Source organism: Pyrgilauda ruficollis, unplaced genomic scaffold (assembly GCF_017590135.1).
Source record: "Pyrgilauda ruficollis isolate IOZ18807 unplaced genomic scaffold, ASM1759013v1 scaffold4, whole genome shotgun sequence".
NCBI lineage: Eukaryota > Metazoa > Chordata > Aves > Passeriformes > Passeridae > Pyrgilauda > Pyrgilauda ruficollis.
Window position 1 is genome coordinate 12,724,768 of NW_024525489.1, and position 19,923 is coordinate 12,744,690.

The 19,923-nt window shown below is 43.3% G+C and overlaps 1 protein-coding gene and 1 long non-coding RNA gene across 2 annotated transcripts; one reads left to right on the forward strand and one right to left on the reverse strand.

The window, feature by feature from the left end:
* Nucleotides 1–43: 43 nt before the first annotated feature.
* RSPH9 (radial spoke head component 9) lies at nucleotides 44–19,668 on the reverse strand. Its single transcript, XM_041476987.1, has 5 exons — nucleotides 19,442–19,668; nucleotides 19,102–19,264; nucleotides 18,289–18,418; nucleotides 17,547–17,693; nucleotides 44–1,423 (listed from the first exon to the last, which is right to left on the reverse strand). The coding sequence occupies exons 1-5, from the start codon at nucleotides 19,666–19,668 to the stop codon at nucleotides 1,263–1,265; spliced, it is 828 nt and encodes a 275-aa protein (XP_041332921.1). The 3' UTR covers nucleotides 44–1,262.
* On the forward strand, nucleotides 1,420–5,720 carry LOC121358619. Its single transcript, XR_005955916.1, has 3 exons — nucleotides 1,420–4,420; nucleotides 5,104–5,178; nucleotides 5,544–5,720. It is a non-coding gene; the product is annotated as an uncharacterized LOC121358619 (long non-coding RNA).
* Nucleotides 19,669–19,923: the final 255 nt, after the last annotated feature.

Consider the following 19,923-nt stretch of genomic DNA (forward strand, 5'->3'; position numbering starts at 1 on the left):
AGTACACATACAGATCTTCCACCTACTGACCATTGCTAATTATGGGCCTGGTATGAAAGGCTCATTAAATTTATCATGGTCATTATTGTTTTGGCTCCATTTCTTTGGTATTTATCTGGGGACTACAAATCAATAGAAAATTTTTATGTACTACTATGCCAATTAACCTTGTATTGCTTTTATTGGAATAATCTGCTAATACCATCAGCATGGACAGGAACCAAAGGTAAGGATAAACCTGTATTATCCAGGAAATCAAATTAGATTTAAATGGTTCTTTTTAGCCTTATTTTGTGAAACAAAAGCCTTAGATTCAGCCCGTTGAGCTGGCCAAGACCTTTTGCTTTGGGAGACAGAGCCAAGACTTCATTAACCATACTGAGATAAAATCTCTGGCTGACTGTATCTGTTTTATAAAGCTTTGAAAGCTACAGCACTTCAGAAAGGAAAATATTTTTCTTTATTCTCATACATAGAGAAGTTACTCTGTCTTCTAGCCCAGGTAGCTCTGCTCAGTGAGCTTTGCTAAAGGAAGAGTCACTGGATTAAACCATTGTCTTAAGATGAACCTAAAAAAGCATATTTTTCAAGACCAGGTGATGCCTACAGCTATTTTTTCCTACATTTTTAGTGACATGAGCTGGAAAGATCCTTCTAATTTTGGTAAAATCTTAACATCTGAAAAGCAAAATACTCTCTTCAGTATGCTTTTTTAGAGTTCAGGGTTTAATACAGATCTCGTACAGTATATATCAGCTTTCTGCCCTGACTCCCTCTGCTTTTGTCATTCATAGATGACAGCAGGTATTCATTCATGTTTCCAAATTAGTTCTTTTGTAATCAGACAGATGGCCTGGGTTTGATTTCTGACCTGGAGCTTGCCTGTCAGGGAAGAAAATGCCATTTGTTACTATCTAAAAGATCCACAGTGACACATTACAGGGAGAGCTTGGTGCTAATAACGCCAAGGTTGTGCTCAACCCCCATATGAGCCATTCACTTAAGAGCTGGACTCGACGAGCCTTGTGGGTCCCTTCCAACTCAGAATATTCTGTGATTCTCTGAATTCCATTTGGAGTTCAGGGAGGATTGCATACAATGAAATCCTAGGAAAATAATCAGGGCCAGCATCCAGGCACAGAAGAATCCTGCTCAAAGTGCAGAGGTTTCACATTTTTATTAGAACAAGCAGTAAACAAAATTTCCTAAGTATAAAATGTAGATCTTTTCTAGTTCTTGAATCCTTCTCCCAGACAGAAGAGTCACAGCATGAAGGGCAGATCGAGATTCTTCTCACCAGTGCCAAAGTAGACGTAGCCGAATTGCTTGGTCATTGGGACATGGTAGAATGTCAGTCCCAGCCACAGCAGGCTCCGCAGCACCACCACAGTGCCTCCCTTCTCCAGCTGGATACTCCAGGAGCCTGTGTGAGAAGATGTGCAAGTGAATCACTGAAAAAGAGAAAGAGGCAGTGCTCTGACAGCAAGTTAACCTAAGTGAGAGAAGGGCTGCCATGGGTTCTGCCTGACCAGTTAACAGTGTGCAAGGCTGCACTGGAGTTTGTGACACCTGAAAGGAGGAAAGTCGGGGAGAACATAAATCTCGATGCCCTGTTTTCCTTTTGTCAGTTCAGCACTGCAGGCTGCCCTGGTTCCAGATGTCTGTCTGGGTTCACATAGTAGCATATTCCCATGGCTATGGTGGTAATGTCATATGCGTCACAGGAAGGGACCCTCAAGCTCCAGACTGGTATAGCTGATCCCCAGGAGAGGCTGCAGCTATTCTTGGCTCTATCTGAGTGGGCAGCAGTTACTCCAACAAGCTCTGCCACCTACTTGTAGCTAATAGCTATAGAGAGCCAAGATGAGCTATAGCAATCCTGCATAGGAATGAAATTTGTCCTTAAAATAAACTTCTAGCATTAGTAGTGGGAAGAGAAAGAAGGTGCTTTCCTCCTTCAGAGAAGACTGGTTTCTTTGATGCAGCAACTGGAAAAAAATGAGAAAATGAAAAGTAGGGTATTTCCTATCTGAGAAATATATGGAAAAGGTTAATTCTCTTCAGTCTTTCTTGGCTCCACTGTTGAAGAGGATGTGCGTGGTAGGGGCAGAGGGATTAGTTTCCACATTAATTTTGTTTTGGCTCCACAGAAGAGGTTCAGAGCCAGTGTGAAAATGCAGTTTCTTCTGGATACAAGGAGCTCAGAGCCTCTGAGTATTTATTTTGCATCTGACATGACAGCTTGGGAATTGTGCCAGAGGGAGGGGGCTGAAGCATCAGCTTGGATTCAGTGCTGGAGGGCAAGGACCTGCCAGGAGAAGAAAATACCACCTTCAGCACCAAATCAGTACTACCTAGAGGCTACAATGTAGGGAAGAAGGGTCTTCCTGAGTCTCTATCTAAAAAAAACAGGAGCAGGCCCAAATTAAAAAACTGTGGTTGGAACTGTCAGGCTACCATTGGCCTAGAGTCAAGCAGTCAGCCTATCTGTACCCAAAGCCAAAATGTGCCAATTCCAGAATAAGCAGAAAGCACATAATGTGTTGGGCTATTTAGGCAGTACTCATCTTTGTAGATAATTTTAGGCTCATTAATTTTAGGCTCATCAATTTATGCTATGATTCATGCTTACTCATGTCACGGTTAGCCTGGGGAAGGGCTTCTGTGATTGCTGTCAGCTGCGTGTCCTCCCGCTCCCACTCACTCGTGACTCTTGGCCAATTTTAGTCACATCTGACAAAGAGCTGAAGGGCTTTAACACCCCAGGTTCCTACAGCATGTCTCCCTGGGATGTGACCCAAGGGCTGGCTGCAGCTTTTGGAGCTTTGGTCTACCAGCAGGTGCAAGGAAGCACAGGCTGTCAGGCCTGCCTGGCAGGCACAAAGCAGCAGCTAGCTGGGCAATCTGCGTTCGTGCAGCCTTGGGCTCTTGCGTGCTCCCTCGCAGTAGGTGTTGTCTCACGTGCAGTTCATGGCAAACTACAGTAGCTGAGGGAAGGAGGGAAGTTGAGGGGAAATGTTAATGTGGTGGCTACAGAATCAGAAAGGAACAATACAATTCAAAACCCTGTAAAAACAGGTGTGTTGAATTGTGCTGCTCACCTGTTTCCTAACTCCTCACTTCGTATTGCTGTACTTCTCAAAAGTTTCTTGGACACCACTGTTTCCTCTGCCTCTTTCAGTAGCAAGTTCCACGTTTGTTATACTATAATATGCAAGTCTTGTGTCATCTCTGATCTGCTACCTTTCAAAGTACCCTCTTCAGTCATGTGCAAATGTGGAACTCAGTGAACAGCAAGAATACCTACCTCCTTTCTGACAGACTGACTCGAGCTGCTGGACAGAAGTACAAAACAGACATTCACAGTCAGGAGATTTCTGCTCTGGAGAACTTACTCACTCTACTCCACATTTCTACTAAATACAAACAACTGGGGTTGCAGTAAAGCAGAGGACTACTTAATATCAGACAGTCAATACAGGTGTGTGCCATCTTTTCACCTTCTGTGACATTCTTTACACAAGTCCTAGGTACAACATGAGCTAATATCTTCACAAGCAGTGGTTTCACGCACAAGGCAACCCCAATCTCCCATCCGGTCTCTCTAGTGCCACTCATATGGACACAAACTGGCCTGGATCTTTTTCATACCTGGAGTAAAAATGCCTATTATGGTTCAGCCACTGGGATTGCAAATCCTGACTGAGAGGATCTGCATGTTCTTAAGAAATTCCATCAATTGGATATCATGGAAACCCAGATGAGGAACACTTTGCTACAAGGCAGATCATGCGGTGACTGAAGCACTACAGCCATTTGCTGTCAAAGGACAAGCTTTCAGTTTCTTGAACTTTGTCTCTAAAAGTTTCCAGCATTTGCTAGTGACAGTAGCAGGACCATGTGTAGGAGTGTTGATCAACAAGTAGCAGGCAACTAGGTCTGAATGTAATAGAGACAAGTAACTCTTAATTTCTCCTTTGAATGACTGCTCCCAGCACATAGTTCTTCAGCTTGAATTTGTATAAATGACATACAAGTCTTTCCTCCAAATACTGCTGGTACTTGCTGCAGCTTTACACGCTGGTTTGTGGGGAAGGGGATGATGACACACCATAAACTTTTCATAAAGTTTCTCTGACTAAAAGATAATGCAATGAGGAACTCTCATTTTCTTTGATTTAGGACCAGACCTCTGAGAAGCAAGTCTGTCAAGAATAGGACTATGCCTTGCCTTGCTGGGTGGTGAAAACCTTTAGGGATTATCTAATTTGTTAATGCCTCTGAATGTACTGGAAGCATCTAACAACCTGGGTACATGTGATAGCTTGTTTATATATGTTCACCTACACAGATGAACCCTCTGCCCCAAACTATTTACACAGAACAAAAAGAAATGCCTGGAGCATGACAACTGGAAAAGGTAAGAGGGAAAACAGGGTTTTCAATGCTCTTAGGAACTGTATCTGGATTTAGACATCTTTTTGTTGGATAAATTCACAGAGGAGGTAGAGTAAATCAAGTTCAACATAATCAAATTCCCCTATCTGTGCTCTGGGGCAATAGAGTGGTTTATCAATCTCAGCAGAGTATTCATCAGCAGTTAACTCCACTAATCAAAGGAACTTCCCATGCACCTTCACACCTGGCAGAAATGGACAGATGCAATTGAAAATGGCTCCATTCACTTTCACACTACATCTCTGAAGGCTGTGATGTGCAGTTTCTACATTTCCCTATCATCTGTCCAAGCTGACAACTCTCAAAGAGCTCAAATTTGTCATTTCATAAATGTGAGACCTTTGGGGAATATTAATTATTATTGTTATACTTTCCAGCTCCTCTCTGGCCCTTCATTCTGCATGTAGTTCTACACAAATATGAACAGTAAACTTTTGCTGATGCTGCATAAGCCTTCCTGTGAAATGAGGGCCTGTACAAAAACAAGCAGGTTACGTAAGGGCAATCCCATCTGGACCAGCACAACATAGGTTGAGAACAGGAAAAAATTACAAGAAGCTGTCTGGAACTGTAATGTCATTTTCACTGGCATCCTGTTTTCAGCCAGAATGATGATTAATCCTAGAGCTGTTCTTTATTTTGCAGAGCCAAAGAGTAGCAGCAGTGCCACCTTCCACCTTCTAAGTGGATCACTAGAGACATTTTTCTAACTAATCAAAGGTGATTTTTTTCAATATACTTTTCCAGACTGGACTTTTGCAACACACAAAGCCCATTCAGAAACTGCATTTGATACACAATGCTGGTGTATCTTCTAAGAAGAGCTTACATTAAAGTTCTGGAACTTCTCTGGGTTCTTTGGACTTTTTCATAAAGGGAAAAAATTAGAACCCATTATCTCATTATTTTTTTTCCCCCACACCTCATCACATCAGCTCTATTTGAGGAAATGCTGCATAAAGCAAAATTTGAACTTGTGAGACATGGAGAAAGTTGTTCTCTCAGAAAGATACAGGATACTTGGGTTGTCTGCTATCACAGCTCAAACCTCACTATATATCTAACAATATGCTTTTTTTTGGCAGGGCCCACCTTTCTTGCCGGAGTTTGAAATACTGATGTCGTAAATCATTCTAGAAGTACTTTAAACAGTAACTAATGAACAGTATGCAATAATAGCTTAAAATGAATATGCCACCTTTTCTTCCCTAAGAGAAAGAAAGTCTTAGAAATGCATTTAATAATGCAATATAAAAAGGAATGAGAACTACGAAAATTAAATGCTACTTTCATCCTTTTTTTTTTCTTTTTCTCTCTTTTGTATTTTAAACTTTTGTGCTATTACAGATGGTTGTTGCGGTAAAACCATCACATAGATAGCTTCAGATCTGTAGTACTATAAAAATGTAGAATTGGGCTGCTGGGTCCAAATCCTTTCCATCACTGGCTGAGAATATTCCATGGCAGTCCCTGTGTCAGACAATATGTCTCTAACTGAGAGACTGGGAAGCTCAAAGCATTAGTCTGTAAGGTACACCAAGATTCCTAGATAAAAGTTGTCAAGAAAAAAAGATTTTAAAATATTATTATTTTCATTGGAAAGAATACAACTAAAATTAAGAGACAGCAAGTTAAGGTTGTATTTCCTAGACTTAAATACCAGTTTTAACTTGCATCTCCATGTGTGCTGTCTCTAAATCAGGCAGCAGAGTTAACTGCACACATCATGTAAAGCTCACTGAGGTGCAGGGAACTGGTCATTGCTCTCACACAAGAGATTCCTACCAGTAACACTGCTCTGGTGAGGTTCCCAAAGTTCAAAATACATTTCTTAAAAGAGCAAGTTAATATTTAAGCTGCACCCAGCAAACTTAAGAAAGCCAAGCAGGCTTTCTGTGCTGAAACTATTGCCTGTTGCTGCTCCAGAAGGGAAGGGAGGGAGCTGCTGTGTGGGAGGAAAGAGCATGGGAAAAGTATCCGCTGGATGAAGATCTGGAGCTTCCTATTCCCTCTTTGGATCAGGCTGCAGCCTCCACCCCTCCAAACACAGGCGGGAATTCTGAGGAGTTCCTTACATCTTTCCCAAACAAGAAAGTGCTTTGAAGATCCTGATGCTCACCCTCTGTTAAACCACTGCCTTTTTTATGGCCCTTCAACAGCTGCCAGAACACCAGGGCTGAATTTCAAAAGTCAACCTCCTTCTCAGCTTCTTCTTCCTTTCCAGTCGCCAATAGAAATCCCTGTCTTATCCCCCATGTCTGCCTCAGCTATGGGCTGAATCTTGTAATCCACAGAAGCAATAGGGTGCGTGAGACATGAGCTTTTAAACAAAACCCTTCCAAGAGGGCTGTTTGCAGAAGAACTTTCCTGCTGTAACTGGTCCACTTGCAGGATGACCTCTCATAACACTGCTGCTTTGGAGGTGATTCAGCAATGCCTCATTTCAGGGCAAGCTTGAGAAGAAACAGCTTTAAGAGCTAGACAGCCTGATAGAGAGGCTCCACATTGCAAAAGCTCACAGAGAGTCATAAAAGTGACATTATCAATTCTTCTTCAAAGGAGAAAATGTCTCAAGGGAAAAGCAGCCACAGTGTGGTTGCACTTACCATTAACACATTATGCTGCCACAAGAGCAGGTTACAACATCTCTTGCTGCAGTGAGTCCTGAGTGAGAGTGAAGTATGGAGTCACAGGACAAATATTAACACCCGGAGAGGGGCAACATAACCATTTCCCTCTGCAAAAGCAGCCGCTGCTTGGCTGCATGACCCCAAGCACTTAGAGCTGACAAAGCCTCACTACACCCGTGGGATTTAGCTGCCATTTCCCTCCAACAGAAAATCCTACACAGGGAAGAGCTTCCTACTTCTAATTTGTTGTCTGTAGGGAACAAAGACAAATTGTAAACCAGAGCAGCTGTAAGGAAAGGTCACCGTGCTTTGGCTCTCAATAAATTGTGCCACACAGGCATTTCACACACAGCCTACCAGCCATAAGGACACATCCAAACAGTCCTATGTGGGGCCCAAACTCCTTCGTGCCACTTACTGGCTGCAAACTAAATCTCTTCCATTTGCTTGACACACCACCTGCACCCCATATGTTAACACTGCTGTCAATATTTCCAATTCCCCATATAACTATTTAATAATAATTAAACAAAAACACAGACTGGTTGCAGGTTCAGTACTATTTTTAAAAGCCTCCAGAGCCAAGAAAGCACAGCTTACAGTCAGATGCTGCCAAGCGGCTCTTGCATGGTCCTAATTCCTGCCATGTCCTTGACACACACATACCACCATGCCCAAAACCCAAAGTAAAATGGTCGTACTTTAGAGGCTTATCTTCTTCCACTGGGGATGTCTCTGCAGTAGAAATGATTTTGACAGGCCCAGGCCTTCTATTTACACATGAAGAACCTGTTTCCTGCTAACAAGGAACACACAGGGATTGCAGTGCTGTCCCAGATACACAGTATTCAGGTACCTCCAAGTAAAAATGAAATTCAGGCCATATTTAGACATACGACAACAGTGCTGCTTAATTCAGCTGAAGCACCCTCTGCCCTCAAACCATTATTCTCACCCTCATCATTCTTCCATCATAGAGACCACAAAAGTGTTTATTTATTGCTTAGCGAGTCAGGTGGGGGAAATAGTCTGGCTGAAAAATATACTAGAGAGAAATAACATTATTTTTCCAGCTGGAATCTGCACAGCCAGCAATGCCAACACAAAAGAAGGGACAATACACAGAAATAAATGAGCACCAGAGGATGGGAAGGACTGAAAAAGCTAGCACTGAAGTAATACATATCAAATTAGAGCCTCCCTTATAGCCTGTTAGTTTGCCCTTTAGTCCTCCATCCACCTGATAAAACAAAACAAAACAAAAATATTCTAATTAAGAGAAAGATGTAGACTGCACAGAAAGGATTAGAATAAAGGCTTGGAATAGGGCTGTGCACTAGTGGAAACAGCAAGACCATATACAATCAAAACTTAAAAGGAGTAGGAAAAACTGATTAAATCCATGCTATTTGTATTCTGACAACTACAGTACAGATCACTGAATCTTGGGTTTTCTGTAGTAAATTTAGAAATCTTTCGGCATGGCAAATCACCTCCTTCCAAAGCACAAGTTTATGCCGGGTCTCATCACACTCCATATTTCTTGTTCAGCTGGTCGCTGTGGAAACGTTTTTGGAGCGTGCCAGGAGTCACGTAGCATCTACCTGGGGAGCCCCTGCATTAATCCGTCACCTTCGTGGGTTTCTCTGAGCCCATTGGCTGGTGGGAAGAAAAAGGAGTCTCTCGCCCCTCCCTGCTCAGAATGAAAGACGCTTCCTCTAAATCTTGCTACAGGATTTCAGGCTCAATTCAGCTTCTTTGGGGCTTTTGTCACCAAACAAATGTGGTGTCTTTGAAAGAAAGATTAACAGTTTGATGAAAGGATGCAATGGGCAGCTTTGTTCTAGCCTGCTTCCCCTAGAGCTTTTGGTCACTGTCACTTTCTTACCCACGGGAGAATATCTGTCTGATTCTCAGAGGAGATTATGGCCACCTTGTAAGATTTTTCCTCTCCTGGTAACAAAGCACTGGCCACTTTGAGGAGGTGATAATGATGAACAGGGGCTGGATTAGGGGCAAAGAACCTCACATTGATCTCTGAATTCTGAGAAAACACAAAGGAGTCGATGCTGGGATTCAAAACCCACCAAATGCTTAGAGCACATCCAGTTCACTCTCCTGCAGGAGGGGCAAGTCCACAAACCCTGTCAGTCCCCCAGTTGTAGTTCTTACTTCATCATCAAATTAGCAAGGCTAGTTAAAAGAGCTTGGGATGAGGAACAGATGGCATGGATTATAAACTGTTGATGTTTTTGTACTAAACTAGATACGAATTCTGGACTAAATTACCCGAAGAGTTTACCAGTTTCTGAGAATAATGTCATACTGAGCATTTCCACATAGCACAGTGCAGTGCTAATTCTGAACACTAAAGGCTAAGCATCTTTTAATGCCTGTGATAGCCTAGCTATTTCTGCTCAGCGTAACTGCTGTACAAATACACCCAAAGATGAACTGTTCCTTGTCCTTTTCCCTTTACACACTGCCACACACCTCTCAGCATGCAGATTTTCAATCCATATGATACTTGTGTACAGTAAAACAAGATGATGCTAACTGGCTTCCTCCTTTCAAAAGCCCTGTGGCCAAATGGGCAGCAAACAGCAAAGCAAAGCTATAGGGCACCAATGCCAATGACTGTACAGGCAGGAGCTGCCACTCCTTGGAGCCCCTTCAGAAACAGATCACTCCTAGCAAAAGCTGACCTTGTTCTGACTTCAGTGACACACAAACTGTCCTAGGATTTCTCCCACAAGTAATTTTTCATCATTTGCTAGAGAAAAGATTAGCCCAAGGCGGAGTGATGTGGTGATAAGCCTGCAGCTTCTGGTTCTATAAGGCTTTATCAGCATTTCCCATCATTTTAGCAAAAAGTTCATCTCCTTATTATGTCCAAGGAACCAGGAGCTTAAATGAAGACAGGGTGGGTCATGATTTCTTTCACTGAGGAGAAAAAACCCTTTTAAAAAAACCCTTTTCAACCCTGGAAAGTTACTATGAAAACTCTGCTTCTGTCCTCATTCTTTCCCTACAGCAGTCTGGAGGGTGAAGGACTCCACCACAGCTTTCAACTGATGGGCAGCCCTGTTCCAGTATAAACTCATCCAAGGTCTGACTAAACAAAGCCCTGAGGTGATATAGACCCAGGACCCAAAAGCAGTGAATACGCTGCTTTATTACCCAAAGACACAAAGCCCAAGGAAAACAGGCTCCTTTCCAGTAATCAAAGCAGACCATGATCAGCCTGTCAGAAGCTCTAATACTAGCTGGCCCAGGAGTCCTCCTACCGTGCTGCCACAAGAGAGGTTCAGTCTGATCTTGAACTCCTGAGCTGGCAGCACCCCAGCTTGTAGGAAGGACAGCATCTTATCTTGCTCCTGGGCAGCTTTCTTGGGTCACTGCAGGAATGGCCTTAGCAGCCTCTACCCATCACTGGTAAAAATTAAGAGTGACCCTACTTTTGAAGAATGTAGGGGACTTGCTTATGTATTGTGTATGTCCATTCACATGCATGTGATCTCTAAGGATGCTGAGAAAGCCATTGAAAAGCTTAGTGATCATTCCAGAAATTGGCTAATCTTGAAAGGGAGAGAACATATTCTCTATACCTACAGTTCAGGAGGCCAGAATGCCACACACAGTCTGGAAACTCAGGACATACCTTTTCCTTGATTTGCTGCTGCTCTTGGTGATTTTCTTTCTCATTTTACTTTTTCACGGTTTCGTTTTCTGTGCTCAGCACTGACAATGCTGGCACCATAGTGCACCCTGCTGGAAGGCAGCAGCTAGAGTCATCCTGGAATTATTTCTAGGGATGGCCAACTTCAGTTTGAACAGAGAAATTCAGATACCAATGCTTTTACTAACAATCCACTAAGCCAGCTACTGGGTTCGATTTTCAGAAATCAGAAATCCTACTGTTCTGATGCACACTCGCTTGGTTTTCTCATTCTCTAACACTGTATTTTAAAGCTTGTTTGTCAAAACTACTTGTATTAATGTCAGGTAACTCCATGGGATTCTGTAGCTCAGTTCCACACATTCACCAAGCCTAAAGTTCACATCTCCTAACGAGGAATGAAGACAGCTGTGAGCCATGCTAGGTGTTTTAGTCTACATTTTCGCTACCTCTTTTTATCCTTGCAAACATCAAGTACTGCCCTCTCATTTATTATGAGTCTTTTAGTTTGGATTTCAGTGAGACAGCTTGAAAAGCCTTGTCCCCGTGTGGCTCTTGGCAGGCTAAGGAGTAAAGTGCTCTTGCTCTCGGCTTTCACAGAGCTGGGGAGGTGCTGCTTATTGTTAAGCAATGAAAGGGGAGGGCTCAGGTCACATCTGTGAAATGTTAGTGGAGAAGGGAGGTTGGGTGAAAGTAGGTGGCCAGCACAGCACAGCACTTCCCTGGATTTTGCAAGGCCACTAGGGAGATAGGCAGCCATTTGTCTTAGAGCCCTGATAAAGGGCCCTTGCCTCTGGTGGCTGGCTGGGGGCTGTAAATACCTCTGCAGACACAGACTCTTCAAATGGCTGGAGACCGAGGCTGATAGGGGATTAATCGCCTTGAAGGGAGGAGGGAGGGGGGAGGGGGATCGAAAGCAAGTTAATTAGCTGTGTTAATGTATGGAGATAAAGCAGGGTCGTGCCTCCTGGCCTTCTTCCTTCCTGCACCCTGACTTTTGGGACAGCCATGATGGGGCTACCAAAATGGCCCTGGAGAGCAGCCACGGAAACTATCTCCCACTTAGAAATGCAGCCCCTCCATCTTCAAGGACCCATTAGGCACCAGCTTTTGCTAAACCGATAAAGACCGTGTTAATGAACCTCAGATGACAGGAGGTTAGTGTTCTAACTGAGGCTACTGTTCAGCAAGCTTACAGAAAAGCTCGTGCTCAAAGTTTTCAGCCAAAGAAATGGCCACAAATCCCTTTGTCTGTAATGCTGTATAAGGAGTGCTCCAAAACCACTGCACTTTTGAGTGAAGAAAAAGCTACAATTCAAGTGGCTGTCACTTTCTCCACAGTCAAATGGTAAAGGAGCTGGAATGATCTTCTGTCTAGGCACTTCTTCTGCCCTACCTTCATCTTGAAATGGCAAGTATACAAGACTCGCTGATTCACCCTGCCACTGCATACCCATCTGGACTGATGCTATAAAATATCTCCCAGCAATAAAGATCCACAATGCTGTAAGTGAGGAATCTCCTCAGCCCTCTTTTGAGCCCTCATATATCATAGTTCAGAAAGCAATGCCAGCTGAATGAGCTGACTTGCACTTGGAACCCATTGTCACCTTTGTGTTACTGTCACTGACAATGAAGTCCAAGCTGAACATCACCCTCCATGGCTGCCATCAAGTTTATGGCCAGGCATACCAGGAATCTGGACTCCTACATACCACTGCCCATTAAAATGAAGTCACTTATGCATATCTGGGACTATCAACTTGTATTTGCATTTGACTGAAACACAGTTCCCAGGAAGACATCCAGCATGATGTTAAGATACCAAGAGACATAGGCTCATCCATTACCCTTGCTAACTGGTAATCTTTTCCCTCTTAGAAATTGTATTACATTGTTCATTTTAGTTCTGGATATAATTTTAGCTGCTGATTCCTGTTATGCCTTTCTGTGCTATAATAAATAGATCTTCAGTACCTAATACTTAAACTCCACAGAGTATTTACACAGTGTAATACAGCCATTCTCACAGGCTTTTCCTCAAGATAAACAGATTGAACTGTTTATGTCTCTCACCAGCCCTTGAATAATTTTGTGACTCTTTTCTGCAACTCTCCAGTTTTCCAATGTGCAGTAATCCAGTTATGATTCCACTAACACTATATGCAGAAGTAAAGTCACCCCCGCTGTTCCTAGTTGCTATGCCCTTGTTTATGTATCTGCAGATCAAGTTACCCTTTTAAGACTCAGGATCAGCCTGGGAGCTGATGTTCAGTGGGTTGTGCTTGGATTTCCTTTCAGAGCCACAGTTTCTAGAATACAATTCCCAAAGTCTGACTTACATTCCTCATTTGACTTTGCAGTTATGTACACCAAAATGTACTGTATTTAAGTAAGCCCAGTTTTCCAGATCTCTGTATCAATCCTGCCTTGTCATTATTTGGCTCTCCACCAACCCTTAACTTTAGATCATTCATAAATAAGTTGAAGGATATCAATATTAGCACTGGTCCCTTTCTGGCCTCTCCCAGAAATACTCCCATTCACTGAATTCTGAATCACAGCTGCTAAGGAAGATTAAATTTAGGAGAATAATTCTGCAATGCCAGGATTTATTAAAGATTATTATGCCACAAGTCTCCTGAGATAATGATTTCAGAAGTAACTGATCTGACTCTGCCATTTTAATGTTTTTGATCCACAGTAAATATTGTTTAACTATACCCTCCCTTAGCAAACACTCTGAAAACTGTCTGAAACAGTATTTTATTGTCTTTGATGCAAGTCCATATTCTTTCCAAAAAGAAAACAGAAAAAAATCGAGTTCTTCAGCCTTTTTACCATCACCATTTAGTGACAGTTTCCAGCACCTTTACTATGCTTTCTTTTCTTCTCAATATAGTTTAAAAAAATATCTCCCTTACTGTTGTCATGGACTACTCCAGTTAGTCTGGTTCCCTTTGTCATTCTCTACTTATTATAAATTCCAATTTATATCAATCATTAATCATTCCAAACCTTCTTCATTTCCTTTTATTGATTTTTTTTTTTAATTCTAATTTCTACTCTTAATCTACAAGTGAACTGTGGTAGGTTTTCAGCCAAAAGCAGCTATGTACTGACTGGGGGTCATGACTTTTAAGAAAGTCTTCTCATATAGGTCCTATTTCCACTCATATCTTTTCCTATCTAGACATACCTCCCCGCCTACATCAGTTTTTAGCAGTGTTCTGTTGGCGTCCCTTATCTCCATATCAAAGCGATCTGATTCAGTAACCTGTAACAAACCCTCGGAGTCAAGTTATTGTTTTTCTGAATTGCAGTTTGAAAGTGCCAAAGACCTGAATTCTCCATCCCTTGTCTCACTTCCTTCCAAGCTTTCCATTCTACACTCCTAAGTCAGGCTTTCACTCATCCCCTTTCTTTATCCTTGCAGAATGGGGCACAGTCTGATCTGATACCAGGGTCACAGTGAAATCAACCTTGCCCCTCCATTTTCACTTCCCCCATTATTATCAGTGCCTGAAATGTGTCTATTATTTCACATCTTCAAAACATTAAGTCATCAAGTGAAAATGCTGTAGGCATGCTAGGAATTACTGCTATTTGCTTTGCCATTCCATTATCTACAAGCAGATGTAAAACTGCCACAGCCCTAGTTCTTGAAATACTACGTCCAGGGTTCCAAACTCCATGCAGCAGAAAGGACAACGCTGGCAACGTGCCAGCTGCTGAAAGGCCACATCTAATTGTGCATAAAGTTGAGCAGATTGTCTGCTTAGACTAGAGCAAACAAGCTTATCTTTAATGCAGACATATGGCCAGCAAAACCTACAGATCCCAGCATGCAACATTCTGGCCAGCTGGCCATTTGGATCAGGATGAAGCATTACATGATCTGATACTGTGGTGACAGAAGATCTGTATCACAACCCCTCCATGTTCATGCTGTCGAGACAAGGTTCTCATTTCCCACTTTTCTCTAGATGCATTTTTAAAAATGCATTAAAAAAAAAAAAAAAAAAAAAAAAAAAAAAAAAAAAGCTAAGTCAGTCACTTGTCTGTGGGAGCTGAGATACCAAGAAAAAAACAGACAGAATTATTAAAGGAGGAGCAGCAACATATTCTGAACTTTTAAAGTGCACAGATAACCTGATAGACACACAGACAGAATCTGGAACCTGCAAACATCACAGATATCACTGGTAAAGATAAGAATGGCAGACAGTTTTGTTACAAAACTCCAGGTTTTCCAGTTTTGCACTAAACCCTGCTTTAACCATTGTTGCCTTTATTCAACCCAGTTTTAACTTCCTTTCTTCCCACCTCTCAGCTGTCATATAAAATGTTCTCTCTGCCTCCAACTTTCCATTCTGTAAGACACCTCTGCTCTCCTATAATGACACACCATATATCTTATGACAGTTACCCCCTTGACAGCCATCACAGATGCTAAGTCTCCAATTAATAGAGAAAACTATTCCAAAAGAGTTGTTACTTTTAGACAGGTTAAAATCAGCCCTTAATCTCTCTCAGTTCTATTCTTTAGGTCTTTTAAGATGCTAGGGGAATTTAGCCAACGCAGGCTGGGAGCATCACTCCAATGTCACTTAGCCCCAAATCACTTCTTATGTATTTATTGAGAAAAGAGACAATTCTAGCTTCAGTCACAATTCTACATGCAATAAATTTGAGAATTCCTGCTTCTGCTCTGACAATAACTGTTCAAGACAGGATCTAACCAAGAAAGGCAAGAAAAACTTCAGGTCAAAATGAGGAGATTTGACACAACTATGAACAATATGTCAGTAAATAGAAAAAGCTCTGTCTACTTTTTCTTCTCTGTCAGGACCAACATGCACTGCCAGAGCTCAAGGAAAGTAATCTGAGAACCAGAGTTTGAGTATCTCACAACCAGGAGTGAATCTGGCAAAGCCATGCTGATAAAATCAGCAGAAAGCCTGTATCTGTCCTGTTTTTTCCCCTCCCACATTTTCACAAGCAACCAGTACTTTTAGGCAAACCGAATGCTTGTTAAAGGAGGCTGGGTTGATCTTTCTTTAATGTCAGAGCTCCTATCCACATGTGATAGAATGCAATTAGAGAGGCTACATGCCTTGCTGATCCTGTAACCAATTCCTGTCTTACCTCCCTCACCTCCTTCACCTCATCCCCAAATTCAGGACAGAGCAGGCAGAGCTGCACAGGCTCCATGAAGAATCTTCCCTTACATTAAGAAGCACTCAGCTGCACTTTAACTCAGGTAGTCTTTCAGAAGCAACTTTTTTAAGGATACTGAAATCTACACTAACAGCAACATCCACCCGGGAAAGGGCTAAAGGGTCATGCTTGCACAGACATCAATCTGCCACGGGAACACAATCACGACAGTGTCACAGTTCAGCCCCACTTTCTATCTTCTACCAGGTAAAATACAGCTACAAGTTGAATTTTATTTGAAGACTTTAACAAAGCCACCATCTTCATGTCTAACACAAGGTGTGTCTCCCCACCATGAGGGAAGGAGGAAAAAAGAGAGGGGAGCAGTGGGAAGGCAAACAGTAGCAAAACCTGAACTACCATACAAAACTGCAGATAAAATTTTCTTAGGAACTTATTAGGATCTAATCCCTCTTGCAATTCTGCTTTGAGTCAAAAGGGCCACCTCGATGAGCCAGTGTATGTAAAGATGTGCAGTCTGCCCAGACTACACCTTTGGAAAACGACTGCATAAGGACACTCCCAGTAAGTTGAAGAGTAGTTTAGATTTTAGTGGTTTATGCTCTGTCAAAAATGTTCAGAATTCAGGCAGGAGCTCACATTCCCAGTTCTTTTTTTGCCTAAGGGATGATCAGGAGGAGGGGGTAAGAAGAGAGAGGAAAGGAGGGAGAGAGAATCTGAAAAGCTATTTTCAACATTGGCAGTTCACTGTCCATCCATTCAATTCCGTCTGACACAAGTCACCTAGTATCCTATCCTACTACTCCTTGACAGGAATAAAATAAAAAATCTAAGTTTGAATTGTTTCCCTAGAATCTCCCTAGACAGAGAACATGAAAATACTTGGTCCAATCCAAAAAATTGCAGCAAATCAGCAAAACCAGATAGAAACAAATAACAAGCCGCTCCCATCCCTTTAGGGAAATATCTTGCCAGAGGGATCCCTGGAAGAGACTTTAAATACATTTGCAGTTGTCCAGCAGAAGAGTAGAGATGCAAACTGAAGATACAATCCAGTATGCCTGTATTTTTTTCTCTTTTCACGGTGTACAATCCTGCCACAGTGCAGACTATTCCAACAAAGTTTATCCAAGGGACATTTCAGTTCAGCCTCTTCCAGATATCAGCTTGGTGTTAATAAGAGCCCATTTAGATAAAGAAGATAAATACTGGGTGGAACAAGAGGTGTGAAATACTTCAAACCACATAAATTCTCTCTATCACTGGTGGAGTTATCTCTTCCAATAGAGTCACCAGTTGCCACAGGCTTCACAGAAGTCAGGAGGGAAAATGGCACTGAGGCAGAGTGTGACCACACCTGTTGAGAGGATGTGACAGGCCTGGTACACTTATATCTTTCAATTTTAAGCATTTAGAATTGCTTAAAACAGGAAGTAACTACAATATTTAGTAAAGGATAAAGTTCCTTTAGAGAGTCACAGAAGCTTCTCACACCACCTCTACAGTAACCCACACCAGTCCCCTCAGCGTTTCCAAGGCTACTCAAACTTCCCCATTGCCTTCCCTCTCATTGCATTTGTTGATTTTGCTACCTTTACCTCGTGGGATATCATGCTCCAGAGAATCTAGAAAGTCAGTGGATGGGTCCAGGTCAGCCTTTTCCAGCAGGGTTTTATTCTTCAGGTTAGTAGGCTCAGTGAAATGGAAATAGGAACTTAACTTTTTTGCCTCCACCAAAGACAGACCTGTGAACAACCATTGGTGAACATTACTACATACATGAATGAACTAGGGTAACATTCATTATACTATTGAGTATAACATTGTTTCTCTAATGCCCACAGCCCAGAAGAGAATCATAATCTTTCTCTGACAGACTCCACAGAAGGCTTGTCAGAAACAGGTGTCAGCACTCCCTGCTGCTGTGCATTGGAGACCATATTGACTGCAGCCCCAGATAACCAACAGGTACCGACTTGAGGACAACTTCTGTGCCCATTTGGCCATATCCTATATCTAAATGGACAATTCACTACTTCTGCAATTGTTAAATACTGCCATAAACTACAGTTTATACAGACAAATTACTCAGTTTAATGACTCAGAACTATTACTGACTCTTCTCACCTTCCAGAGTTGAATCATGTGAACATTAGTGAACATTAGTGGCACTGAACCTGAACATTAGTGGCACTGGGTTCTCTCCTCCCTGTGCATCTTATCCAAGGGAAAAAAAAAAAACCCAACTGAAATCAAAACATCAGTTAGAGAAAGTCATCTTAATTTACAGCCTTTACGACCAAAGTACAGTTGATCCTGATAAAGACAATGAGAATTTACCTTCAAATTGTCTGTTTTCATGCACAGACCCAAGAGGAGTCTTCACAAATGCTCCCCGGGGGACGATACCAACTGCTCTGTCTATGTGCTCTATCGTAGCTATGAGGCGGGCCTCCTCCTTGATCACAGGCTTTAAAGAAAAATAGGGAAATTTTGAAGTCAGGGCTTTCCTTGTTTTCATTTTTGAAAATAAACTTGAGGTGACACAATGGACTTATCATCTTGGAGTTCAATGGCACTAAGAGGACCTCAAAAGACATTTCATAACATAGGACAGAAAACATGGTTAGGAGCAGACAGTTTAGACTCACCAGAGATCTAACTATCCATCCCTTCATTTGTTCTTTCCTCCCTCTCAATTCACATACTTATGACTTATGTATTAATTTATAAAGAATGCTGCCTGCAGTTACTATTAAAACTTCAGAAACCACAGTGAGGATCTGTACCAGTTGTGCATAATAAAGCATATTTACTATTTCTGAGGCCTGTTGAACTCCAGCAAAAACTGAAGTAAAAATTCAATCAAGCAGCTCTTGCTACACAATGACAGTGAGGAATTACAGACAGAGTTATAGAATGTTCTGAGTTGGAAGGGACCCATAAGGATCAAATTCAACTCTTAAGTGAACAGCCCATACAGTGATTGATACTGCAACCCTGGTGTTATAAGCCTTGTGCTCTAACCAATTGTGTATCCTTTGCCTGACCACACGCTCATGCTGCTCGTTACAAGCGGGGAGAAGCCACCACCTGTGCAGCGTGAGGGGCACAAATGTAGCGAACAGTTCGAAAACGTTTTTCTGTATTTACCTCCTTACCACTTTCAACCAGTCTTGCAGCTGCTTCTGCGTTTATCTCAACCAAGCTGTACTCAAAAGAAGGATCCCCCTGAAAGCGGCCCTTCACCTGCTCAGCCAGTGCAAGCATCTCCTCGGTGGCTGGCGTCAGGAGGCTCCAGTCCAAGCAGTTCAAGCTGCCAACGACAAGCGCGACTCAGGGCCGAGCCCGGTAAAGAACAGGGCTCGAGGTAACTTCGCCAGGCCCCCGAGGGAATTCCCTGAGACTCCCTCCCCAGATCCGGACAGCACCCCCGACTAGCACAGCCCCAGACCGGCCCGGCCGGTCCCTGCTCCCCGGGACGGCCCCGCACCTGTACAGGCGGCTGCGGGGCGCGGCGCGGTCGGGGCCCAGCCCCTGGGCGATGTAGTAGGCGCCGCGCACGCCCTGGATGCAGCCCCAGAACCAGACCCGCTCGAAGCGGTAGTCGCGCTGCACCAGCGGCAGCGAGGCGCCCAGCGCCGCCCGCAGCTCCGGGCTGAGCCCCGCGCCGCCGCCGGCCACCAGCGCCAGCGCCGCGGGCACCGACAGCGCCTCCATCGCGCTGTGTGTCCCCGTTGCCGGGAGACCGCGGCCCGCCCGCCCGGGGTCACCCCGCGCTTCCGCCGCAGCAGCGACGGGCGGGGCGGGCGGCGCCGGAGGGGCCGTGCTCGGCCCACCCCGCCCGGGACACACAGGCGCTGACGGGCAGCAGCTCGGTAGGCGTGCGGGTGCGTGTCTGCCTCCGCTGTGTTCCTCACTTTCAGGAGGCCTAAATCCAAGGCCAAGTCCAAAACGCATACAATGGCATTGCGC

Excerpts from the sequence above, each read along its gene's own strand:
- RSPH9 (XM_041476987.1), bottom strand. The coding sequence starts at position 19,668 with ATGGAGGCGCTGTCGGTGCCCGCGGCGCTGGCGCTGGTGGCCGGCGGC. Across the intron at positions 18,419-19,101 it reads TGGTTGAAAGTGGTAAGGAG|CCTGTGATCAAGGAGGAGGC; the intron begins GTAAATACAGAA and ends TTTTCTTTAAAG. Across the intron at positions 17,694-18,288 it reads TGAAAACAGACAATTTGAAG|GTCTGTCTTTGGTGGAGGCA; the intron begins GTAAATTCTCAT and ends GGTTGTTCACAG.